General features: G+C 37.4%; 2 protein-coding genes across 2 annotated transcripts in view; one reads left to right on the top strand and one right to left on the bottom strand.

The window, feature by feature from the left end:
- Positions 1-10,151, bottom strand: part of LOC140755404 (leucyl-cystinyl aminopeptidase) — a 38,438-nt gene extending 28,287 nt beyond the window's left edge. Inside the window, exons 1-3 of the mRNA XM_073090609.1 lie at positions 10,010-10,151; positions 529-616; positions 239-295 (exon numbers count right to left, since the gene is read on the bottom strand). Coding sequence (XP_072946710.1) covers positions 239-295; positions 529-592 — 121 coding nt within the window. The 5' untranslated portion in view covers positions 593-616; positions 10,010-10,151. The remainder of the gene's footprint in view (positions 1-238; positions 296-528; positions 617-10,009) is intronic.
- Positions 10,152-13,455: 3,304 nt separating this feature from the next.
- On the top strand, positions 13,456-26,046 carry rept (RuvB-like helicase 2 rept). Its single transcript, XM_073090604.1, has 12 exons — positions 13,456-13,589; positions 14,982-15,168; positions 15,841-15,957; positions 16,644-16,725; positions 17,632-17,794; positions 18,207-18,303; positions 20,458-20,589; positions 21,291-21,403; positions 22,310-22,530; positions 23,937-24,075; positions 24,914-25,028; positions 25,926-26,046. The coding sequence occupies exons 1-12, from the start codon at positions 13,584-13,586 to the stop codon at positions 25,955-25,957; spliced, it is 1,404 nt and encodes a 467-aa protein (XP_072946705.1). The 5' UTR covers positions 13,456-13,583; the 3' UTR covers positions 25,958-26,046.
- The last annotated feature ends 1,446 nt before the right edge of the window (positions 26,047-27,492 follow it).

Genomic DNA, 27,492 nt, shown 5'->3' with positions numbered 1-27,492 from the left:
ATAATCTTGACCGGAAAAATACCATTGCCACTACTGCCCCATGGACATCTGTAATCAACCTCAGATTAGAGTCCTACTTGAGGTCAACCACAAATGCGCCGCTACCCCTAACGTCTACGCTGGAACGCCTCGGAAAAGTATGTCTCTTACCACACCCTTCAAACCAGAACACAGCAGCGCTACACTGCTGTACCTGTTCTAGCTTTAGCAGCCAGTGGTCAGTCTGATGATGACTTACCAGCGAGGAAGGCGACATCATCCAAGTCTTGGTCAACCATGTTTCGCCAGGCAGCCGCTGAAAAATTAATAATCAATAATTTATACCACATTATATGATACAGCTGACTATGGCCTAATCCTTCTCATTCTGAGAGAAGACCCGTGCCCAGCAGTAAGACAGTAATGGTTTGACTACGACTGTAATGTAATCGACCCCGCCATATTTTAGGGCGGCAATTTTTGAAAAAATACATTACATTTACATTTACATTTAAATTTCAAAAAAATGAAATGTAAAAGTTGTATCACCTTTAGCAGAGCCGTTCCGGTCGGCCTTATACTTGCCGACTGGCTCCATCTGAATACCATCCATGTCACGCCCCCGGCATGCCGAAACCTGAAACAATATAAACAGACCTTTTCAAAATACGCACAGGGTATTTCTTAGAAGCTCTTTTTACCATGCTTTTATTAGCTTCACCTGTATGTATGTATGTAACGGAATCTTTGAACTTGATTTTTAACCACTTCGAACGGTCCAATTAATTTAAAATTCTGAACACTTATCAAGAACCGATGACAATACATGATTTTAATAATTTTCTCCCATTCTCTTCTTCAGGATTTTCAGGATTAACAATTTTCCTTGTGCGATTTAATCGTGGTTTTTAGTTTTTAAACTATAATTATTTAAATTGCCTGTATATATGTGAGGGTCAAATATTGCAGCTGAAATTTTGCATACACGTTTGGTTTGGATGACAATGCGTCATAGACTTAGTGACGTCATTATAAATTCAATATGGCGGATGCCCTAAGATCGCCATCTTGAATAACATTTTTTTAAGAAGTGCCAAGAACTTGAAATAATAGGATTTTATATTGACGATTAAAAATAATTCTGTAAAGAATCTACGTTGTCAAAAATATTTTTGATTAGGATTTTGATTTTGAGAAGAATACAAAAAAGCTTGTCTTTACCCCGCTTTTATTAGCTTGAATCTTTGAACTGGAATATTACCCACTTTGAACGATCCAATTAATTCAAAATTTTGAACAGTTATCCAGAACCGATGACAATACATGATTTTAATAATTTTCTCCCATTCTCCTCATCAGGATCGTCAGGATAACAATTTGAGCGTGGTTTTTATTTTTAACACGCTTTTATTAGCTTGTTTAAACTATAATTTTTATCAATATGTTAAATATAATTAAACCTTGCGATGAGGCAGACGGGCTACCTGATGGAAAGCAGTCACCGTCGCCTATGGACATTTGCAACACCAGAGTCGACCAGTAGATAACTTTTTTGCCTTTTTAACGAAGGGTTGTCTGCAGTGTAATAAAATCGGCGAAGTAGAAGTTGCAATAAAACGGAGGGTTCCGTACATATGTAACACTATATATTTTAATGTAGTTTTTTTGTTTTCGTAGCAACTATAGAATTACATGAATTGTGATTATTTAAGGCTCCTAGACTATCTTATATATAAAATTCTCGTGTCACAATGTTAGTTACCGTACTCCTTCGAAACGGCTTTACCGATTTTCGCCAAATTTTATATGCATATTAAGTAGGTCTGAGAATCGGCTACTATCTATTTTTCATACCCCTAAGTGATAAGGGTTGTTCACCCTTAACATCTTTTTATTTACATATATGGCATAATAGATAAAACGCGAAAAGGGTTTCTTGTATAGGGTCCCCCTTTTATATATTTATTTAATTTTTAGAATTTTTATCTTTCAGGTACCGATAGAATGTGGTAGAACTCTTTGTGGTTCGACTCCGGCGGCACCACCGCCACATCTATTTCTGTTATAACAGAAGTGTAGCGCTGCTGTGTTCTGGTTTGAAGGGTGTGGTAAAGAAGATATTCTTATTTAAAACGTTTCAATCTAATCCTCAAGGGTAGCAACCCATCAGTGGCCAACCTCAGATAGGAATCTATTCTTCTATCTAGGGTTGAATAAAGATGTTCATGGGCGGCAGTAGCCACTTATCATAAAGTACAGAAAAAAAACATAAAAAAGAATTATAGTAATTATTAGTAATAAATTATTTCTTTCTTTCTTTCTTTTTACGCTTATTTTCTTTCTTTTTAAGATAAGGAACCCTAAAAAGTAAGATTTGCTTTACTGCACCCATGGGGTACATAATGCAATACATCCCCTTCATTTCCTCACCCTCTCGTTTTATTTTTAACAACCCACCCCCTACCCTTGAGAATTAAACGGAAATTCGTTAGGGCAGTTACGGCGCGATGTTTTCCTTTTATGCTAAAGATTTGTTTGTCTGGGCATTACACAAACAGTACTGTTCCTATTTCGATGAAACTTATTGTTTTTTTATAATATAGGAGTAGCAGACGAGCATGCAGTCCACCTGATGGTAAGTGGCTACTGCCGCCCATGGACATCTGTAATGAACCCCAGATAGGATTAGATATTCCTACCTGAGGTCGCCTGGCTGGAACGCCTCGGAAACGTCTGTCTCCCTTACCACACTTCAAACCGGAACACTGCAGCGCCTAACACTGCTGTTATTAGGTAGAAATAGGTGTGGCGGTGGTGCCGCCGGAGTCGAACCACAAAGGGTTCTACCACCTTCAAAAGGTTATTCGAAGGTTTTGTGTTCGGCTGTATGTATTTTTTGTCGTTCTAAAGTACACCTATTTCTACCTAATAACAGCAGTGTTAGGCGCTGCTGTGTTCCGGTTTGAAGGGTGAAGTAAGGGAGATAGACTTTTCCGAGGCGTTTCAGCTTAGTCCTCAGGAGTAGCGGCGCATCTGTGGCCGACCTCAGGTAGGAATATCTAGTCCTATCTGGGGTTGATTACAGATGTCCGATGCAGTAGCCACTTACCACCAGGTGGACTGCATGCTCGTCTGCTACTCCTATATTATAAAAAAGTACAACACTATTCTTAGAGCACAGCCCTACGCTACTGAATAAATAGACAGAAAGTCTATTTCCTTTTCAAGTTGGCGGAAATTACCAATTTACGAGTAGCAACTTCGTTTCAGGGGATTGACGGACTGCATCCAATCCAATGGATTGATTGAGTAATGGATTGAACTTTTGAAGTGAAATTTCTTTAGAGGCGTTGTGCGCTTTTTGTAATGGATAAAAAAATTAACAAAAAAATACAACCGACTTCTATGTCACTACAAAGTAAAAAATAATTCATTGTTTTAAGTTCATATTTCTGAAGTCAGCGCTCAATATATTTCGTTCGATAACGGCGTAAACAGCGTGTCCAAAATGATCACTATAATTACATATTTGGCTGAGTCTATTAATACAGGTACTGTACGAACAATTTATAATTATTAATACGGTTACCGTACGAATAATTTATAATTATTAATACGGGTACTGGACAAACAATTTATTATTATCCGATTCGAACCGGTAGATTTTGAGAAATCTCAAAAAAACTACAAAAAATTTTTTTTTTAATTTTTTTTTTTAATAACTTCTAACAGGCTCTACCGATCGATTTTAGAAACTAAGCTCTTAACATCAAAAAATGACGTCGATCGCCATCAGCCCGTTCGAAATCAATTAAAAAAAAAAAAAAAAAAACCTAACCTAACCAATTGAATAAATGTACGAATAAATATATTTAAAAAAAATTGAATTTGTCACATTGTTTAAAGAAAAAAAAAATTGAATAAATGTACGAATAAATATATTAAAAAAAAATTGAATAAATGTACGAATAAATATAATTTATTAGTCCAGTACCTGTACAAATAGTCACATTGTACATATTTTGTCTCCAGAAACCACTCTGATACTCTGATTCTCATCATATTTAAATGGGACCAACTTGTAGCAATTGTCCACACACGAAATTAAAGGCATTAAAAAGGTTCATAAACGTCGAAGTTATGGCTGTTATATTTACGTTGGTTGAGGAGTTCTCCTCATTTTCTCCAGAACCTATAGATGGATCCCAACCATATTAAGCCCAACTTCCAGCTCGTCTCTACACAATAAAAAAAGAATAATTCAAATCGGTCCACTAACGGCGGAGTAATTCGTGTACATACATAAAAAAATTATATATACCGGCCGAATTGAGAACCACCTCCTTTTTGGAGTCGGTTAAAAAATTATTAAACTCGCGTTAGAACACGTGACCTGTACCTAGTACCTATGAGTTTTTACGTTTTTACAAAAATGTCTGTTTTTATCTTTGTTTACGCACTTGCCCATATATTTCCAATCAGCGTCCCTAGCGGACTGTATCAGAACTGACTACCGTTACCGACGACCACATCAAACCCAGGTTTATTTAATACTAGTTTTTGCCCGCGGCTTCGCCCGCGTTTAAAACAACATAATATAACATACTAACATACATAAAACTGTAAATTCGTACCTTCAACTTTGCTAAAGATCATCATTTGATCAAATGCATAGTTTACGATTCAATCCTTACTAATATCGATTAAAATAATCGATGTTTTGGGTCCAAAAGATCGATTCTCCGATTAATCGATCGATTAACCGATCTTAGATCACCATCCCTAGTTCCCGTGGGATTTCCGGGGTTAAAAACTATTCTATGTCCTTTCTCGGGTCTCAGACTGTCTTTGTACAAAATTTCATTAAAATCGGTTCAGTGGTTGAGGCGTGAAGAGGAGACAACCAGACAGACAGACAGAGTTACTTTCGGATTTATAATATTAGTAAGGATAGGAGTAGCAGACGAGCATGCAGTCCACCTGATGGTAAGTGGCAAGTGATAAGTCACTGCCATATGGACATCTGTAATGAACCTCAGATAACATTAGATTCCTACCTGGGATCAGCCACATGCATTACTAATTGTGGACTAAGCTGGAACACCTCGGACAAATATGTTTCTTACCACACTTCAAACCAGAGCACAGCAGCGCTTAACACTGCTGTTATAACAGAAATAGCTGTGGCGGTGGTGCCGCCGAACCACAATTGTACCTTTAATAGCAAATATGAGCTTACGTTTCATTTCTTGTTTCGAAAATTCTTTGAAAGGGTAAAAGGCGTTCGTTTGAGCATTCCCCTACGTCATTATACTTCAAAGGGCGTCCCTACGGTATGTGGAGGGTGCGTAATCACCTTAATATAGGTACTCTACTCTTACTTCACAAACACTTTTTAGAGTAGCGGAGTTAGCTTGACCTGTAGCTTGACCTATACCGCCTCAAAATCTATTTATCAAATATATTTCATATAAAATATAGCCTATGTTACTCGTGGATAATGTAGCTTTCGAATGGTGAAAGAATTTTTAAAATCGGTCCAGTAGTTTTTGAGCCTATTCATTACAATCAAACAAACAAACAAAGTTTTCCTCTTTATAATATTATTTATTTTTTATTTATTTATTTTTGTACACGTTAAACTAAGGGTTACAAAGGGTAAACTTAATGCCTAATGGCATTCTCTGCCAGTCGACCCTGGGTGATGGCGATAGCATGTGGTAGGCATAAACATAAGCAGTAATGATAAAATATCAAGAAAGTTGTAACTATGGGAAAAAAAAAATACAATATCTACATATAATAATTATAAATAAATATAAATAATATATAAATATATAATAAAAATATAATATATACAAATAAATATATACAACACAGTGAATTAAGGAAAGTTGAAAGACTCAAGTATTGGAGGACATGCGTAAGTAATGCTCCCGAACCAATCTCTTGAAGGTGTTCCTACAAGTGGCTTTCCTAATGTTTTCGGGCAGGGCGTTCCAAAGTAGTATCGCCTGTACTGTGAAGGAATACTGGAAAAAACCACTATTATGCGGTGGAATATTGACTTTAAGGATTCTGGACTGAATATTAGTATAGATAATCAATCTATCCAATACCAAAGATCGTCATTTCAAAATTGCTTCAAACTAGACTTTCTAACCGACTTCAAAGAGGAGGTTTTTCAATTCAACCATATTATATATGTTTTTTTATATTTGTTCGGGGATAACTTCAACGTTTATGAACCGATTTTGATGATATTTTTTTTGTTGGAAAGAAGATATATCCAAGGTGGTCCCATTATAAGGAAATCAGGGTCTGATGATGGCAAACTAGAGAAATCAAAGGGAACTTTCAAATTTGTAGGGGCGATTAATCGTTTGTAAGTTTTTAATTAACTATTTTTATTATTTGTATATTAAACGAGCTTTTGCCCACGGCTTCGCTCGCATTACGAAGTATTATTTTCATCCCCTTGGGGGTAGAATTGATCAAAATCCTTTCTTAGCGGATGCCTACGTCATAAAATCTACCTGCATGCCAAATTGCAGCCCGATCCGTCCAGTGGTTGGGCTGTGCGTCGATAGATCACTATGTCAGTCAGTCACCTTTGAGTTATATATATTTAGATTAATATAAACGTTAGTATGTCATCACTAAAAAGGGAGAAAAAAATTAACGAAAAATACAACCGACTTCTACGTCACTACAAAGTAAACATAATTGAAATAAATGTTGGTTTAGTACAGCGTCTCCCAGCCTTTTTCAGTCCACGGACCCTGAGGAAATCAAGCACAGTTTTCACAGACCCCCTTGATAAAATAAACACCTAAATGTTTATTATGAAAAATATTTAAAAAAATAATGTGAAGATTGGTGTTGCTTTTTTGCAACTAAATCAGAGATATTCGGGTTGATGTTGCTACTAAGCTGTAATATCAAATCAGATTCTACATGTTATCTGTTTCTGTATTTGTTTTGTATAAACAAGAGTAGAGAATGCCTTTTCACTTAGGTATGAGGTTGAAAAAAGCAGTACAGCGGGCGTTTTGCATTTAATGAACGATTTATTTATGGTCCAGATATGACACCGTGAACCCAATACATATACTCACGGACCCCCAGGGGTTTGCGGATCACAGGTTGGGAAACGCAGGTTTAGTACATAGTTCTGAAGTCTGCGCTCATATTGGATACGCTATTTACGTAATTATCCAACGAAATACATTGAGCGCAGACTTTTACCAGACTTCAAACCAGAACACAGCTTAACACTGCTGTTATAAAAGAATGACGTGACGATGACGCCATTGACTCCTCAGAAATCAAATGATGATCAACATAAGCAAGCTACCTTCCTATATTACATAGCTATATTTTAGCTATCTATCTTGCTATATATACACTGTTTGTGGTTAAAGATACAAAAGATATGTGTCTTAGACCAAAAAATGTCAGACAAAGCCCTTTGAAGAAACTATTGATGCATACCGTCTTTATTAGTAGTACATCAATGATGCATACTATTCCCCTGACTTGCAGAAACCGGGATCCAGATTTTAAATAAAGCCAAGTGCGAGTCAAACTTGCACACGGAAGGTTCCGTACTACCAAATTTTTATTTATTTATTTTTTAGTATTTGATATCATATCAGCCATAGAAGCGAATGCACTGTGAAAATTTTAACTGTCTATCTATTACGGTTCAATAAATAAAGCGGAAAACGTCGAAAAATAGTCGGTTTCTTGTATAGCGACCTATTTATTGTTAAGCTTTTTTATTTTTAGTATTTGTTGTTATAGCGGCCACCGTTATGCATCCCCTGTAAAAAAATCAAGTGTCTATCTATTACGGTTTAAACAGAGCCCTGTGACAGACAGACAGACAGCGGAGGCTTTGTATAGTCCGCGTAAAACTGCTAGTCCGCTCTGAATATAGAAATGAATCGCGTCGGCATAGCAAATTGTATGACTAAACCTGCTCGCAACTTCAGAGCGGACTAGCAGTTTGGCACGGACTATGATAGGATTCCGTTTTTACACTTTGGCTACAGAACCATAAAAAGATGTGTGCTTCATTAAAGTGTTTCGTGAGGCGTTGTCTTTCATTTTTTGTTTCAAAAGTTCATCTGAGAGACAGATATTACTCTCAAAGATGCCCTGTTTTCATTTCGAAAAGCATGTGGCGTTTGTGTGAAGCTACATATGTACGTATGTAGCTAGTAGCTACATTTATGAATATGTAGCTACATACTGAAATAGCTCTTCAATCACCCGTAGTACAAAAGTACTGGTTGTCCAATCGCTACAAAAATGAACAAAAATACAGCCACATTTTTAGCCACTCATTAACCCACTACTGTCCCACTGCTGGGCACAGGTCTCCTCTCAGAATGAGAAGGATTAGGTCATAGTCCACCGCGCTGGACAAGTGCGTATTGGTAGACTTCACATACCTTTGACAACTTTTCTTTTTTTTAAGATTTCTCAGCTATGCAGGTTTCACGATGTTTACCTTCGCCGTTTAAGCGATAAGTGATAAGAAATTATTAAGTGATAATTAATTTCTAATACGCACATAACTTTGAAAAATCAGAGGTGCGTGCCTGGGTTTTGAACCTCGAACCCCTCGATCAAGAGGCCCAGTTTCTTAACCACTAGGCTTTCACTGCTTGTCCATGTAGTTCCGGGACCAGAATAGGGCTACGGTATCCCCTGACTGTCGTAAGAGGCGACTAAAAGGGGGCTTCCGGGGTTGGGTTGCGGGTGGCAAGAGTGGGAGCTCGAACCGCCCAGCCAGCAACCCGGGAAGGACGGCGATGTGTGTGGTCGCATACCGTCGTGCACACCAGATGATGTGGCGAGCTTTATTCTCACCAAAGAGCTCGAGGGGGTAACCAGTTAGAGAACTCCGGTTGTGTTTCTTTGACGATCCCGGAGTCCTCTACCCAGCGCCGAGAACGACCACCGGGGGGTTTTAGTGCGGTAAGAATCCCACATAACTCTGTGTCGCTCCCACGGCACCGGGTACCTTTAAAGGTTTCCCCCTCGTCAATAGTCAAAAAAGCTGTTGTGGACTATGGCCTAAACCACCCAAGAGACCCATGCCCAGCAGTGGGACAGTAATAGGTTGATATTAGAAATGGAGTATATTAGCATGCTCTATGTGTTGAAAGCACTTAATATAAATTTCTTAATTACAACATCATCTTTTCTGTCCCACTGCTAGGCATGATTCCTCTCAGAGTAGCAAATAAGCATGCAGTCCACCTGATGGTTTTTTTTATAATATAAGAGTAGCAGACGAGCATGCAGTCCACCTGATGGTAAGTGGCTACTGCCACCCATGGACATCTGTAATCAACCCCAGGTAGGATTAGATATTCCTACCTGAGGTCAGCCACAGATGCGCCGCTACCCCTGCGGACTAAGCTGGAACGCCTCGGAAAAGTCTGTCTCCCTTACCACACCCTTCAAAATAGAACACAGCAGCGCCTAACACTGCTGTTATTAGGTAGAAATAGGTGTGGCGGTGGTGCCGCCGGAGTCGAACCACAAAGGGTTCTACCACCTTCAAAATGATGGTAAGTCACTGTCGTATGGACATCTGTAACTAACTCCATATAGAGCAGGTTCCACCTGATGACTTGCCACTCCAGAGGACTGAGATGGTATAAATGGAGTTCTTACGAGGCTGTAGACTACATCTTCGTTTGCTATTTATAAATCTATATAAAAAAGAAAGTAAGACTCTATTGTTTTACATCTTCTGTATAATAAAAAAAAAACAAACGCCTTATATTTCCTTTTACAATTTCGTACAGACATAACTAAAAATAAAATGTGTAAGAATATTTCAATAAATAAAAGAAAATTAAAAAAATACTTGAATTATCTCGTGCATTATTTTTTTAATTATTATCTTTAGGTATTTAAGTGTAACTTAAATTAATATAATTTATTTCCGCACAAACTGGCTACAATTAAAACAAAAGATGGCAACCAAAATAATAAAAAAAACACGTACCAGGACCCGTGTTCCAATTTCAAATTCGACACTTACACAATTGCGTTCAGAAACCACACGATAAAGTCAAATTTACTGTTTATTTTTATTTATTTTTCGTAATTCGCATTAAGTATTCCTTATTCGAAAACGATAACCGACGCGCAATATCGCCTCACGACTGCACGATAGGAATAGAATGTGGGGGAAAATCGATTTTGCGCGCGAAAGAGACTGCCTACTACGCGTCAGAGAGAGATAGATGCGTAAACATATGTGTGTGAAAAGGAGGGTTGCGTCGGGTGCGCGGAGGGTTTTATTTTGTTGTGGGTGTGTTGAACCCTCAAAATAGGACTGAAAAGCGGTACTATCGGTCTGGGAAATTTCCTATTTTCAATATTCGCTCAAGGTAAAATGTGTTTACAAAAATCATAAATTAAAGTCTATTTTTACGATCCGCTGTTGAGCACGACTCTCTTTCTGTGCAATAACAGAGTTAATTAAAGTCAAACTCTTGACGAATTTTGTAAATATCTTGTAATGAATTATTTTAATGATAATGGGAAAATTGATGGGTAGAGTAGATAGAGGCGACTCTAATCAAATAAATTAAATATTTCTTATTCTAAATATGATTCTAATATTAACAATTCTAAAAGAGTATTCGTATTTAATAATAATAACGTATAAAATTACCCTCCCTTGTAGCACATTGTATGACTACACCAGCTCGCAACAACTTCAGAGCGGACTAGCAGTTTGGCGCGACCTATAACAGAAGTTTAATTAACCTAAAAACATCGTTAGAATTGCATTCTCAAAGAAAGTTACTCAAGTCCATCTAAAAGTAGAATCGAGAAACGTCCAGAAATTTCCAGAACCTTCCTCCAGTTTCCATAGTAACGCTGTCAAGTGTTGTCACAGTCCAGTTCGCAGACTGGTTAACTAGAGCAATACAGGATCTAGACTAGAGCCAGAGCGTGCTAACCTAAAAACCTACGCCTTTATTTTATAAGGGCTTCCGCGGATGACTCTTACATAGATACATTTTCCGTTTTAAATTGTTATATTAAGTTTATTTGTGAATTATATTATGTTCACATTAATTTAGGGTTATTTGAGTCAATAATATGTGTAATATTTCACATGAAAGTATAAATTTGTGTTATTTTTAAATTTATTTCCAATACTATTTACCTACTTCTATAAAATTATTATTTTTTTTCCACATTTTATTCGTAATAGAAATTTCTGTTAAACCGTATAAAATTAAAAATATGTTAAGGATACATTGAATAGGTACAGAAATGCGTAGTCCTTGTTTTAGTCTCAGTTTGAAGCCTGTATAAAAAATTACTAATTGTTGGGAAAACTTCGACAGCGTGATTCAGAATCATGTGGCGCCATCTGTTGTCGAGAGCAAATATCACAATATTTTAAGCTACACAAAAAAGAACATTTCAGAAATTTGCCTATGTCCAGCAACATTGAGATAAATAATTATAATTTTAAGGATCTATTTCATAGCCATGACGATTCACAAAAAAATCGAGGCCCAGAGAATCGATTCTCCAAAAATCGATTTTCGATCTTTTCAGCTATAAAAGGGCGAAGATAGCGAGATAAAAAAGGTCATCAGGATGAAAAAATACTAAAAATGCGTATTCATCAGCAAAAAAATGTCTATTAGGTACACATTCCACTAACTTAGAAAAGATCGACTTTCGATTTTCTAGGATGAGAGATCGATGAAGCTAATAGGGAATATGCATGTGATTTAGATTTGCTTGTTATTTTTTTCCTCGGTACATTACGGTCCTGAAATTACATCTAAACCATTATTTTTTCTTTATTTCGTGTTAAATTGTTTAAAACTTTAATCAAAAATCGTAAATTATGCGCGCGAAATTCAAATTTGCAAAACGCATTCCCATTGGTCGAATCGAAAAATGACGTCACATAGCGTGTTACGATGTTTATCGGCGTCGATATTCAAACTGTTTGAGAGAAAAATTGTTTTTGTCTATATTCCTACAGTGTTATTTATTACCTAGTGCGATTTTTCTACATAGTATTATTAGGAATAATCAAGAACAATGATTGAAAGTAGTTTTGTCAAAGCACAATCGGACTATTTACCTTAAATATGCAAAATGAATAAACTGGTTTTTATGCATAGGTCAATTCGGAAATATTTAACTGATCATAACTTATTATGTTAATATTCTTTTTATAATATAGGAGTAGCAGACGAGCATACAGTCCGCCCATGGACATATGTAATCAACCCCAGATAGGATTAGATATTCCCACCTAAGGTCGGCCACAGATGCGCCGCTACCCCTGAGAACTAAGCTGGAACGCCTCGGAAAAGTCTGTCTCCTACCACACCCTTCAAACCGGATCACAGCATCACCTAACACTGCTGTTATTAGGTAGAAATAGGTGTGGCGGTAGTGCCTCCGGAGTCGAACCACAAAGGGTTCTACCACATTCAACCAATCACCTATCTTCACCTATCTTTATAATATTATAATAGATTATAATGCATTTTGTGTGTTTCAAATGATAGTATTTGTTGCAGAAGTCGATAAGTACCTAACGAAGTAGATGATCAATGCAATATTTTAAAATCATTTACCTAAAATTATTGTTTGTTACAGTAAATACAAATGTAAATGCGATTTTGGAGATACTATATCTGTTTCCTATAATCTTGCACCACATTTTTCGTATTTTCGCATCTTTTGCAAAAGAAAAAACACTATATAATGTATTTATAGTAGTGGTTTTGCACAATAACTCTTGGAAATATTTAAAAAGTGGTTATTTAGCCTTTTCCCATGATGTAAATAGCGATGAAACCTGAAAACGTTTAATAATACCTTTATGTGCATACAATTATCATCAATATTAATACAAATCACGCTACGTGACGTCATTCAAAGAGCGCGTAAAATGGCGGCGTTCAAATGTGTCAAATTTTATTGATACTTTAAATAATTTTTAAAAAAATATTTCAACCACTAATAAAATTGTTTATATTTTTTACTATGTTAAAACGATGTGATAAGTGGTTTAAAATAATAAAATAAAAATGTGCATATTCCCTATTGTTTGTTTTGGCTCAAATGATAACTTCTTCGATTAATCGATCTCAGATCGCCATCTATTCCCTATAGCCACTTTATGGAGCTAGAATCAAAGAGTATAGTAACTGCTAGAATCATAGGTTCGTATTTGCTAGAATCTCAGAGGCTACAATATAAAATTTAAAAAAAATATGCATAGAATAAAACTCTTATATAAAAAGTAAAACACATTTAAAATAAAAAACACAATTATTTTGAGTAATTTATTTGCTGTGACTATTTCTAAATAAATCTTTCGTTTCCAAGCAACGGTTTCTAGGCGGTACAGTGACCGTCATTTGTTCGATATTTTTAATCTACTACAAACAATTCCCTCTTCGTTTCTTGTCTGTCAAATCAACCAAGTAATTTAGTAATTTTGCGGCAATTCATGAACTTTTCTACTTAAAATTATAGGAGTTTTCAGTGTTTATTCGCAATAATCTTCGAAACCAACATCCAAAATGACTGTAAGTACTTCAAATTGATTAATTTAGATACGAATAGTTGAATAAATATCGAACTAATTGTTAGCGCGTAAAATTTCGTGATACTAACCTCAAAGTGTGAAATATGTTTTTTAATGTCTTTTATTTATTTGTTACGAGAGATAATTTATAGTTTCATGCCCAGCAGTGGGACATAAAAAGAGTTACAGCTAATTTTGATATACTAATTATCCCACATTTATTGGGTGCCATGGAAACAAATAAATATTGTAACAACCAGTTTCTTTTTTGCAATGTATATGATGTATGTGATGGTATGCACCCTAGGGGAGGCCTACGTCCAGCAGTGGAACGATAAAGGCTGAAGTGATGATGATAATAGTCCGCGTAAGACTGCTAGTCCGCTCTGAATCATCATCATCAATCAACCCATTATCGTCCCACTACTAGGCACGGGTCTCTAAGAATGAGAAGAATTAGGTCATAGTCCACCGCGCTGGACAAGTGCGTATTGGTAGACTTCACGTACCTTTGAGATTATTTATTTTTTATAAAATCTCCTGAAAATGCAGGTTTTTCACGATGTTTTCCTTCACCGTTTAAGCAAGTGATAATTAATTTCTAATACGCACATAACTTTGAAAAATCAGAGGTGCGTGCCTCGGATTGGACCCCTCTATTGAAAGGCCGCGTTTCTTAACCACTAGGCTATCACTGCATGATATAGTATGCCGCTCTGAATATAGTAATGAACCGCGTCACCATAGCAAATTGTATGACTACACCTGCTCGCAACAACTTCAGAGCGGACTAGCAGTTTGGCGAAGACAATAGGTGGCTACTGCCACCCATGGACATCTGTAACCAACTTCATGTAGAATAGTTTCTACCTGAAGCCGATCACATGTGTCGCCAGTCCTGAGGCTTACCACTTCATATTGTTAGAAATATATTTAAACAAGCTTTTGCCCGCGGCTTCGCTCGCGTTACGAAGTAATATTTTCATCCCCTATTTTATTCCCTTGGGGGTAGAGTTGATCAAAGTCCTTTCTTAGCGGATGCCTACATCGTAACATCTACTGAATGCCAAATTTCAGCCCGATCCGTCCAGTGGTTTGGGCTGTGCGTTGATAGATCACTATGTCAGTCAGTCACCTTTGAGTTATATATATTTAGATTATTTAATCTCTTATAAATAAAATTGGCGTGTCACAATGTTAGTTACCATACTCCTCCGAAATGGCTTTACCGATTTTCATCAAACCTTATATGCATATTCAGTAGGTCTGAGAATCGGCTACTATTTTTCATACCCCTAAGTGATAAAGGTTGTTCACCCTTAACATTTTTATTATTTATACGGCAACACAACATTTACCGGGTCAGCTAGTATTAATATAAAATCTCTTCCAGTCCCTAGCAGCAGCCCAAGTGCAAGAGGTCCGCTCGATAACGCGCATAGAGCGTATTGGAGCTCACTCACACATACGCGGCCTGGGCCTCGATGACTCGCTGGAACCCAGAGCCGTGTCCCAGGGGATGGTGGGGCAGAAGATGGCGAGAAAGGCCGCTGGTATCATCCTACAAATGATCAGAGAGGGTAAGTTGAAATTGTTATTGTCAATCTATTTAATCAGCTATGTGTTGGAGCAGCTATCATACCGGACAAGCATTGGGTCTCGGGTTTGAGTCTCAGCTAGACGTTAAAATAAATGTTTTTTTAGAATTATTATTACTAGATTAGATTTAGATTCTAAAATGGATGATGGGTGTGTTTGTATTCATTTTTAGGGTCTTAGGATTTTTAAAAGATGTATGTTACAGAGTTTCATTTGCTGCTTCTCCATAATGAAAGACTGCGAAATGGAGGTAGATATAAGAGAGTTCTGTAAAGAATCTATTTTGAATAAAAAAAAAATGTTTTGATTTGAACGGTACATAACAGAAGCCTATTACTAAGTCTCGCTGTCTGGCTGTTTGTCACAGCCACAATTTTTACAGAGTGTATATAAGAATGGCCGGTGTAACAACAAATACTAAAAATAAAAAGAGTTCAAAATAAATGGGGGTCCCTATACAAGAAACAGCTATTTTCCAACATTTTTCGCTTCTATTATATTCTATTGACCTATCTGTGACCTACCTCAGCTAGGAATGTAATCTTATCTGGGGTTTATTACAGATACGGCATACGGCAGTAGCTACTTACCATCAGGTGGACTGCATGCTCATCTAATATTCCTATATTATAAAAAATATATTTTCTTTCTAGGTAAAATAGCCGGTAGGGCTGTTTTGTTAGCCGGTCAGCCAGGCACCGGTAAGACCGCTATCGCTATGGGCCTCGCTCAGGCTTTAGGGCCGGATACACCCTTCACAAGCATGGCAGGTAAGAGAGTAAATTTTGTGAGACTTAATAAAAATTGTATGAGAAATATCCATAATCTATATATATAAGAATCAATTCCTGTTCATTAGTCTCGCTAAAACTTTAGTATCGCTTGACCGATTTGGCCAGTTTTGGTTTTAAATTATTTGTGGAAGTCCAGGAAAGGTTTAAAGTGGAGTAAATATAAAATATATTTTATAAATAGATTCTCAGGTGCTACAACCGGGTCAGCTAGTAATAAATAATATGAAGGTGGTCGAACCCTTTGTGGTATGATGCTGAAGGCACCACCGCCACACCTATTTCTGTTATAACAGCAGTGTTAAGCGCTGCTGTGTTCTGGTTTGAAGGGTGTGGTAAGGGAGACATAGTTTACAGAGGCGTTCCAGCTTAGTCCTCAGGGCTAACGGCGCATCTGTGGCCGACCTCAGGTATGAATAGTTAATCCTTATCTGGGGTTGATTACAGATCTCCATGGGCCATGTAGCCTTACCAACAGGTGAACTGCATGCTCGTCTAACACATTATAAAACGAAGATTATATTGTAAAAAGAAGGTGTTACAAGCTCCCCAATCGAACCATATTGGTCCTACCGTCCTTCAAAGTATTTTGGGTAACGAGCTGCTTTTTTGCAAAAGAATTGAAATTTTTGAAAAATCTAACCTAACCGTTTTATACTTTTCAGGGTCAGAAATATACTCTTTGGAGATGAGCAAAACTGAGGCCTTAACACAAGCTATTAGGAAGTCTATCGGTATAAGAATAAAGTAAGTATGATTAATTAGTACTTGAATGCAGAGGGTAATGTAAAGGTGGTAGAACCTTTGTGGTTCGACTCCGGCGGCACCACCGCCACACCTGTTTCTGTTATAACAGCAGTGTTACGCGCTGCTGTGTGAATTTTGAAGGGTGTGGTAAGGGAGACATATTTTTGTAAGGCGTTGCGGGTTAGTCCTCAGGGGTAGCGGCGCATCTGAGATCTACCTCAGGTAGGGATATCTAATCTGGGGTTGATTACAGATGTCCATGGGCGACAGTAGCGACTTTCATGTGGACTGCATGCTCGTCTGCTACTCCTATATTATAGATTAACGTTTTTTAATAACTATGTCTCTCTTACCACTTCCCTTAAAGTTCACACAGCAGTGCTTAACACTGCTGTTATCAGGTTGAAAAAGGTGTAGTGATGGTGTCTCCGGAGTTGAACCACGAAGGCCTTCTTTGTCCATTAGTTAAGTAAGGCCTTTAGGAGGAAGGTGTCGAGCCAAATCTCATTTAATCTTACTTTGGGGAGAGAGGGGTCTCGGCAAATATCACGTAATTCTTTTTAACTACGAGAAACAAAGTAAAATAGTAATAAATTATATAAAGCATGTGTCTTCATTAAAATGTGACCTAATCTAGCCTTTACAATTAATAAATAAAAAAATTAAGCAACTTATTTTTTTTCTTTTTTAAATTAATCCAACGCATTTACCCTAGACAAATTAGGGGATGGGGGAGTAAGTTGAGCCAAATCTCACGATATTTCATCTTCGGAAAATCGCTAAAAACTTCTCACATAAGCAATGAATCCCCAATGAGGTCTACCACGTCCAAACTTTGCCCATACGCCTCTTGACTCCCCAAGGGGGTCTTACCATCATATTTGAGGAACTCTGGCTTGTTTTCAGGGAGGAATCTGAGATCATAGAGGGCGAGGTGGTGGAGCTGGTGGTGGAGAGGGCGGTGGGCGGCGGCGGGGCGCGGACCGGCCGCCTCACGCTGAAGACCACCGACATGGAGACCAACTACGACATGGGCGGCAAGATGATCGACAGCCTCGTCAAGGAGAAGGTGGGTGGTGGGGGCAGGGGGGGAGAGGGAGAGGATAGGTAGGTAGAGAGAGTGAGGCGACTGTGGTTTGGGTGTGAGAGAGAGATGGGGCGAGTGTAAGAGAGGGGGGATGTGTGAGAAAGGGAAGGAGCGACTGTTTCGAGTGTATGTGTGTGGTACAGAGAGGGAAGGAGGAGGGAGATAAGTTGATGGGGAGAGGTAGGTAGGGAGCTAGGGAGGGAATTGTGCTTTGAGTGCCCGTGAGTGTGAGAGATATGGGGCGATTATAAGAGATAGAGAGAGGGTGTATGAGTGAGAGGGTTTCATAATAGTGTTTTTAAGTAAGCTAGTGCAGTTTTTTTTATTTGTATTCATGTTTGTGTAAGTGTGTGTGTGTATAGAAACAAAATGTAATCAATACCTTTGTCGACAGGTGCAAGCCGGTGACGTCATCACCATAGACAAGGCGACAGGCAAGATTAACAAATTGGGGCGGAGCTTCGCGCGCGCCAGGGACTACGATGCTACGGGTGAGTGGGGTGTGCCCACTGTTGGGATGTTGGCCCACTTTTATAAAAAAAATAATTCATTATTTATCTAAATATATACAGGGTGAATTTTTAAAACGAGCCTTCAGGGCCAAATCCGAAACTATAAGGATTAGCGAAAAATCTAATCCTTATAGTTTCGGATTTGGGCCTGAAGGCCCGTTTGAAAAATTCACCCTGTATAACTCAAAGGTGACTGACTGACATAGTGATAGTGCGGGTAGATGTTATGACGTAGGCATCCGCTAAGAAAGGATTTTGATCAATTCTATATGCGATAAAATAGGTGATGAAAGTTTGTATAAATATTCTTATTTAATAATATTACAAAAGCTCGTGTTTAATAAATTAAACTACGATACTTTGATTTACTACGCTTTTAGCTTGACTTGTTTGTATGTATGTATGTATGTTTGTATGTAACGGAATCTTTGAACGCGATTTTTACCCACTTTAAAATTTTGGCCACTCATCAATAACCGATGACAATACACGATTTAAATAATTTTTCCCATTCTCCTCATCAGGATCGTCAGGAATCAGGATAACGATTTTAGTTTTTAAACTATAATTATTTATTTACAAAATGAAATAGATTTTTAATAAGTCATCCAATATATACAATATACATTTATTAATTCGTTTTTATATAAAATTTTTAACAAACAACAAACAACCGACTTCTATGTCACTACAAAGTAAAAAATAATTCAAATAAATGTTGGTTTAGTACATATTTCTGAAGTCGGCGCTCAATATATTTAGTTGGACAACGATGAAAACAGCGTGTCTAATATGAGCGCCGACTTCAGAAATATGTACTAAACCAACATTTATTTGAATTATTATTTACACCAAATATCTTCAAACAAAACTCAATTAAACCCATCGGTTGAGGAGTTAGATATTTTGTCTCCAGAACCCACTCTGATCCTCATCATATTTAAATGGGACCAACTTGTAGCAATTGTCCACACACGAAATTAAAGGCATTAAAATAGGTTCATAAACGGCGAAGTTATGGCTGTTATATTTACACGGGTGGAGGAGTTCCCCTCATTTTCTCCAGAACCCATCGATGGATCCTAACCATATTTAAATGGGACCAACTTCCAGCTCGTCTCTACACAATAAAAAAAGAATTATTTAAATCGGTTAACTAACGGCGAAGTAATTCGTGTACATACAAAAAAAAAAGATACCGGCCGAATTGATAACCACCTCCTTTTTGAAGTCGGTTAAAAATCTTACTCCTATGCAGTATAAGTTTTTATCAAAATTTGCCTCGTAACTCCTTTCAGCATTTATCGCTAATGCTTATAGTTTCGGATTTGGCCCTGAAGGGCCATTAGAAAAATCATCCTGTAAAGATTTAGTTTAAATCTTATATATAAAATTCTCGTGTCACAATGTTAGTTACCGTACTCCTACGAAATCGCTTTACCGATTTTCACCAAATTTTATATGCATATTCAGTAGGTCTGAGAATCGGCTACTATCTATTTTTCATACCCCTAAGTGATAAAGGTTGTTCACTATTAACATTTTTTTATTTATATGGCAACACAACGTTTGCCGGGTCAGCTAGTAATATATAACAGTATTTTAAAACTATATTGTATACGAAATTATTATATTATATCGATGTATATTTCCTATGTTCAAAAAGTGCTCTGGTCATATATTAAAAAAGTGCTCTGTAAAGAACCTATTTTGAATTAAAAAAAAATGTGAGCCGTCACGGGACGCCTGGCAAATGTGAAACATCGACATTATTTTGTAAAAGTAATATGCAGAAAAGAACATGTTGTGATAGGAACTAAATATGTCATAATGATAAAATAAAATATTACGATTTTTTCCAGATAACGATGACTATTTATTGAAAAACATTTATTTTCATTAATTACAAAAATTTACGAATTTATTTCAAATCGTTACTACTTAATTCGTTTTTTGCGCATGGCGACGCGTCGCCACACCGTGCACACTACTGTATATAGACTGCATATATATACCATCGTATAGCGTGGCGTCGCCACTGCATGCGTCGCCACGCCAGAAATCGGTTTTACGTGCGGCTATAGATGTTTCACATCAAAAATTGATTTGAATTTGATTTGATTATGTGTACAGGTCAGCAGGCCCGCTTCGTACAGTGTCCTGAAGGCGAGCTGCAGAAGCGCAAAGAAGTGGTCCATACTGTGACGTTGCACGAGGTTGACGTCATTAACTCGCGGACCCACGGCTTCCTCGCGCTTTTCTCTGGTAAGTTGGGCGTTCCAGTCGGGACGTTAGGCATTCCTTTTGGGACGTAAGGCGTTCCGGTCTGAACATCAGGCATTCCAGCAAAAACGACAGGCATGCGACGCTAGACATTCCGGTCCAAACTCTAGGCCGCCTGGATGGAACGTAAAGCATTCCGGTCGGATGACTAAGAATTCTACTTAGAACGTTAGGTATTGCAGCTGAGACGTCTGGCGTTCTGGCTAGAACACGAAGCGTTTCGCTCGGAACGTCATGCATTCCGGCCGGAACACTAGGCACTCCGGTTGGGACACTAGGCGTTCCGGTCGGAGCGCTCGTCGTTCCGGTTGAAACACGAAGCGTTCCGGTTGGGACGTCAGGCATTTCGGTCGGGACTATAGACATTCCGGTCCGGACTCTAGGCGTTCTGTTCGGGACGCTAAGCATTCCGTTTCACACCTCAGGCATTTCGGTTGGATCACAAAGTTTTCCACTCGGAACATTAAACATTCCGGTCCGGACTCTATACGTTCTTATCGGGACGTTAGGCATTCCTCTCGGAATGACGGCCGTTTCGGCGGTAATGCATCAAGTGTCTCGGTCAAAAACCCAAGCATTCCATTCGGAACTAAACTGTTAGACAATTATTTCTTGGGATCCATCGCCTAAGGGGACGTTAAACGCACTTTGAGAAACACTGACTTCATTTATTTTATTCTCAGGTGACACAGGTGAAATAAAATCCGAGATACGAGAGCAGATCAACAGCAAAGTGGCGGAGTGGAGGGAGGAGGGGAAAGCTGAGATGATACCCGGTGTGCTGTTCATAGACGAGGTTAGTTATTGATTTATTTATTAAAATTTATTTATTTATTAAAAATTATTTATTTTTATAGTTTATTTATTTATTTAAATTTGATCATTAAATTAATCATTAAATCATCATTAAATTTGAATGTTCCGTAACGGGAGATCTCCCAGTGTCCTAAGTTTTAAAGGTAGAACCCTCTGTGGTTCGACTCCGGCGGCACCACCGCCTCACCTATTTCTGTTATAACAGCAATGTACGCTGCTGTGTTCTGATTTGAAGTGTGGTAAAAGAGATATACTTTTCCGAGGCGTTCCAGCTCAGTCCTCAGGGGTAGCGGTGCATCTGTGACTCACCTCAAGTGGGAATATCTAATCCTATCTGGAGTTGATTACAGATGTCCGTACGGCAGTAGCTTACCATCAGGTCGACTACATGCTCGTCTGTTACTCCTATATTATAGTATGTCTCTTACCACACTTGAAACCGGAACACAGCAGCGCTACACTGCTGTTATAACAGAAATAGGTGTGGCGGTTGTGCCGCCGGACGAACCACAGAGGGTTCCCACATCTTCGAATATGTTTCTCATATTCATCATCAACCCATTATTGTCCCACTACTGGGCACGGGTCTCCTCTCAGAATGAGAAGGATCAGGCCATTGTCCACCGCGCTGGACAAGTGCGTATTGGTAGACTTCACATACCTTTAAGATTTTTTTTTTATTATAAATCTCTCAGGTATGCAGCTTTCCTCACGATGTTTTCCTTCACCGTTTAAGCAAGTGATAATCAATTTCTAATACGCACATAAATTTGAAAATCAGAGGTGCGTGCCTGGGATTTGAACCTCGGACCCCTCGATCGAGAGGCCGTGTTCCTTAACCACTAGGCTATCAATGTTTCTCATATTAATATCCTTCTATTTTCAGGCACACATGCTAGACATAGAATGCTTCTCGTTCCTGAACCGTGCGCTAGAAGCGGACACAGCGCCCGTGGTTATGATGGCGACTAACAGGGGGATCACTCGTATACGAGGAACGTCGCACCGCTCTCCGCACGGGATGCCTCTGGATCTGCTAGACAGGGCCATCATAGTGCCCACGACACCCTACGAGCCGAGGGAGCTGAGGGATATATTGGCTATCAGGTATGTAGCTATTAGGTTAGGTAACTTTGTGGTTATATATACACACACACACACACACACACACACATACACACACACACACACACACAAACAAACACACATACACTCACATGCACATGACACATACTAATTAAGTCGATCACAACACAATTAACTTCTTAATTGTTTATTGTATCTACTTGTTATTTTAATCTCTCATAGTTATTATTTAGTGTAATCCATTTTGCTCTTATTATAATTATAAGCAACAGTTTAGTATTTTTCTATCATCGATAAGTGTAACGCTGTTGGATTGACGAATAAATGAATAATTTCGTTTTACCACGCTTTTATTAGCTTGACCTGTATGTATGTAACGGAATCTTTGAACTCGATATTTACCCACTTTGAACGGTCCGATTGATTTTAAATTTTGAACTATTATCAAGAACCGATGACAATACATTATTTTAATAGTTTTTTTCACATTTTCTGCATTAGGATCGTCAGGAATCAGGATTAACGATTTTCCTTGTGCGATTTCAGCGTGGTTTTTAGTTTTTGAACTATAAATATTTTACTTGTTTTGTTACTTTCTTTGTATCGTATGTTCATATGTTGAGGTCAAATCTTGTAACTTAAATTTTCCATTTTCCGATATTCGGAATTTTGCATGCAATATACAGGCTTCTCCAACCGTCGACTCGCATTTGGTCAATTTTTTTTTGGTCGTGGGGCGAAGGTACGGGCTATTCCGGACTTTACAATAAATGCTAAAGCTGAAACTTAGAAAAAAGCGGTCTAACATTACAAAATTTGCCTAAAAATCTTATGCTATACGATCGCCCCTGTGCATATATAGGATGGCAATGTAATATTTCAGTTTATAATAGGATTTGGGAAAAATGACGAGAGTTAATTTTTATCATACTGCAGAGGGTAATGAGGGTGAGGGGTTTGAGCGTATGTATGTATGTATGTATGTGTGTCTCATTCTTTGTCACGCTGCAGCACAAACGGCTTGGTTTAACATATGAGGTGTCGTTGGATTCCTCTAAATTTTGGGAGTGACGTAGGGTATTTTCAGTGCTAGTGTTTTATTTATATTCTAATTTTATTATTACTACAACCGACATCTAAATTCGATTTCATAAAGTTGGCTAATAAATATTTGCAAGTTTGGCCATTTTATTTTTTAGATAAAATATGAAACTATACGACAAGTCGCATGACGCGTCGTGTCGTGTCATATAATTTTGTAATAATCATTTTTTTATTTTTTTTGCCTTGTATCACTTACGTTTTCGTAATATACATTTTCACAAAATATATTCAGATTTTAAGATAATAGAACTTTTTGGTCGTTCGACTTCAGAGGCACCACCGCTATATCTGTGCATATATTAATGGTAGTAATATTTTTTCAGGTGCGAGGAGGAGGACTGTCAGATGTCGGCAGACGCGCTGACAGTGCTGACGAGGGTGGCCACCGAGACGTCGCTCCGGTACGCCATACAGCTGATCACCACCGCTTCACTCGTCGCCAAGCGGAGGAAGGCCACTGAGGTAATTTGGCAATGGGAGATCTCCCTGTGCGGTAGGTGATGATGTCCGGACAGCGGCTTTGCTCCGACAGTCTCAGTTCCCAGCGCGTATACATGCAACATGTTGAGAAAACTTCGATAGCGTGATTCAGAAACGTGTGGCGCCATCTCTTGACGAGTAGCGGGACGTTGCCACAGTAATCTATACTACATAATATTATAAAGAGGAAAACTTTGTTTGTTTGATTGTAATGAATAGGCTCAAAAACTACTGGAACGATTTTAAAAATTCTTTCACCATTCGAAAGCTACATTATCCACGAGTAACATAGGCTATATTTTATATGAAATATATTTGATAAATAGATTTTGAGGCGGTACAAAGTTTGCCGGGTCAGCTAGTACTAGATATAAGCGCTAGAATAATATAAGTATATAATAGATAATTTAGTACAATATTCGAGCAGTGATAGTCTAGTGGTTAGACACTTGGTTCATCATTCGAGGGGTTTAAAGTTGATATCCCAAACTTTGAAAAATAATTTGAATTTTATTTTTCAAAGTTACGTGCCTATTAGAAATTAAATGTCACTTGCTAGAGGGGTTTAGGCCGTTTATATAAAATGTCACTTACGCCCGTAATCAATAATTAATCTATATTTTGTAGGTAAAAGATGGACAGATTGATTATTGATTGATTACGAGATATTGTCAGACTTCAATCTTCGGTAGATTGAATATTAATAATGATTGTTGTTTCCCGTTTTAGGCATTTTCGATAATATGCAAATCTATTTTCACAATTTTTTTTATACTTATCACTAGTTTTATGAACTAATATTAAAATATAATGTTTCTAGGTTAGCATGGAGGATGTGAAGAAGGTGTACTCCCTATTTCTGGATGAGCACCGCTCGGAACAGTTCCTGAAGGAGTACCAGAATGAGTTCATGTTTGATGATGGAGCGGGAGGAGGTGGGTGCAAACACTAGTCTTTTTATAATATAGGAGTAGCAGACGAGCATGCAGTCCACCTGATGGTAAGTCACTGTCGTATGGACATCTGTTACTAACCTGGACAACATTAAATTCCTACCTTGGATGTACCCTGTACTACCTAAGTAGCTACTGCCACCAGTGGCCATCTGTATTTACTCAAAGATAAGATGATTCTCCTGATCTCCTGATCTCCTGATTCTCATGATGATTTCTCCTATCTGAGATCAAGCACAGCATTGCTATTGAGAACTAAGCTGGATTGCCTCGGATAAGTATGTCTAACCACACCTTTCAAACGGGAACAAACTGCTGTTATAACAGAAATAGGTGTGGCGGTGTTGCCGCCGGAGTCGAACCACTGAGTTCTACCACCTTACAACTATTAAATTATTTATATTGTTTTTACTCCAATAACCCACTAAGAAAAATAGTAGAGCCAGTATAATATCACTGGGGAGGTACTAACTTACATATGAGGAGCGGTTTAGTGCGCACGTGGTGACATGTGACCGGCTTCAGGTAGAACCTGCTCTATATGGAGTTGTACAGATGTCCATACGACAGTAACTTACCATCAGGTGGACTGCATGTTTACTCCCTCAATTATATCAAAATCATTTTCAAAAAAAGCAGCGCTTAGCTGCTGTGTTCTGCTTTGTGTAGCAAGTGTGGTAAGGGAGATATAATTTTCCGAGGCGTTCCAGCTTTGTCCTCAGGGGTAGCGGCGCACCTGTGGCCGACCTCCAGTAGGAATCTACTCCTATTTGGGATTGATTATATATGTCCATGGGCGGCAGTAACCACTTACCATTAGTTGGACTCATTCAATTACATCAAAAATATTTTTCAAAACCTTTTAATTTTTTATTTCAGATGCATCGCAACAGATGGAGGTATCTCAATAAAAGATTTTTAGTTTCTAGTTGAATATGAATTCCAAAATTTTTTGGATATTGACTTTTCGCCGGAGAAGACTAGTTTAAGTTATATTAAGCCTTTAATAATTAAGGTATATTAAGTTCGTGTTTTAAAATATATTCTATGACTATATTCTGTTGTTTTATTTTTATTACATTTTTAATAATAACGCTGTTATTAATAATAATAAAATTATTGTTTAAAAAAACTAAAGTTTATTATGAAAAAAGTTGAGATCTATTATTCAATCTCTTTTTGCTTGCTAAATATTAAAATTTGATAGTATAGTTGGCAAGTTTTTAAATCTTTGGTAAGTAAAACATTGGATTTCATTATTAATAATGTGGAAATAAAGTCTGTAATTTCATTCCTGTAATGTCTTATAACATACAATACATATGGATACCCTAATTCGCAAAACAGCCAACTCCACTTTTTGTCAAAAATGTTTTTTTTTTATTTATTTTGAATTCGTTCAACGCCATTTATTATCAAAATAAATAAAAAAAAAAACATTTTGAGAATTAAGGTATCGATATATAAAATATTTAAAAAATATAAGTATTATAGTATGACTGACGGGTGTTTTAAGGGAGATGCTCCTTTATTCTAGCCATTCTAACTTTCCTCAGGGATAACGATGTAGCTGACGACAGGGCCCCAATGCTATCTGGGATTGATTACAGATATCCATACGGCAGTGACCTTACCAACAGCTAGACATACATATTATTCTATAAGAAAAGAAGTCAAGAATAAAACAAGAAATGAATTGGAAAAAAATATATATTCACTGGAAAATAACAACAAAAATACCAACAATCTAATGATTTATCTAAATGCTTTATTAATTTTCATAATCGACAAAGAAATTAAAACATTTGAGGGTTACTCATAGATTACGTCACTTCCCATCCCCTATTACCCTCTATCCTCCTCTCTGTGACGTCACATTTCAAACTCATTTTTAAAGTGTCAAATAATTTAAATGAAGTCAATTTTCATACAGCCAAACATACAATAAATATATTAATTAAATTAAACCTGCCGAGAAAATCCTTCAATAATTATGATTGAAGCATTTCCCAATTATTTATTTACTTAGTTACAGACATACATACAGATTTACTTATATATCATACTAATTGAATAATTTACTTGTAAGATTCAATATTATTATAACATTGTGACGTCACAAAGCTTAACCCCTTCCTCCCCTAATCACGTGACGTAATATATGAATCTATATACAAATATTAAATAATCATAGTTCAAAATAATTGTATATCTGTGGTAAGGTCTCTATAATGTAAAAAATAAATTAATATAAATGTTATCATAACGAAAAAATAAAATATAATAATTTTGTCACATAACATCATAATTAGTCTCCCAAAGAAAGATATTCATATTTCTATTGCCCGTTATTAAAAACTGATCTATCCTTTTCCACCAACCAGAGATCGAAATTTGTCAATGTATAGTGTGAAGAGATTGTCAAGTACCGATCTTGTGGCAAAAC

Source organism: Epargyreus clarus, unplaced genomic scaffold (assembly GCF_041222505.1).
Source record: "Epargyreus clarus isolate Ecla_fem2 unplaced genomic scaffold, WU_Ecla_fem_2.2 ptg000033l, whole genome shotgun sequence".
Lineage (NCBI taxonomy): Eukaryota > Metazoa > Arthropoda > Insecta > Lepidoptera > Hesperiidae > Epargyreus > Epargyreus clarus.
This window is presented reverse-complemented; position numbering and strand designations above follow the sequence as displayed.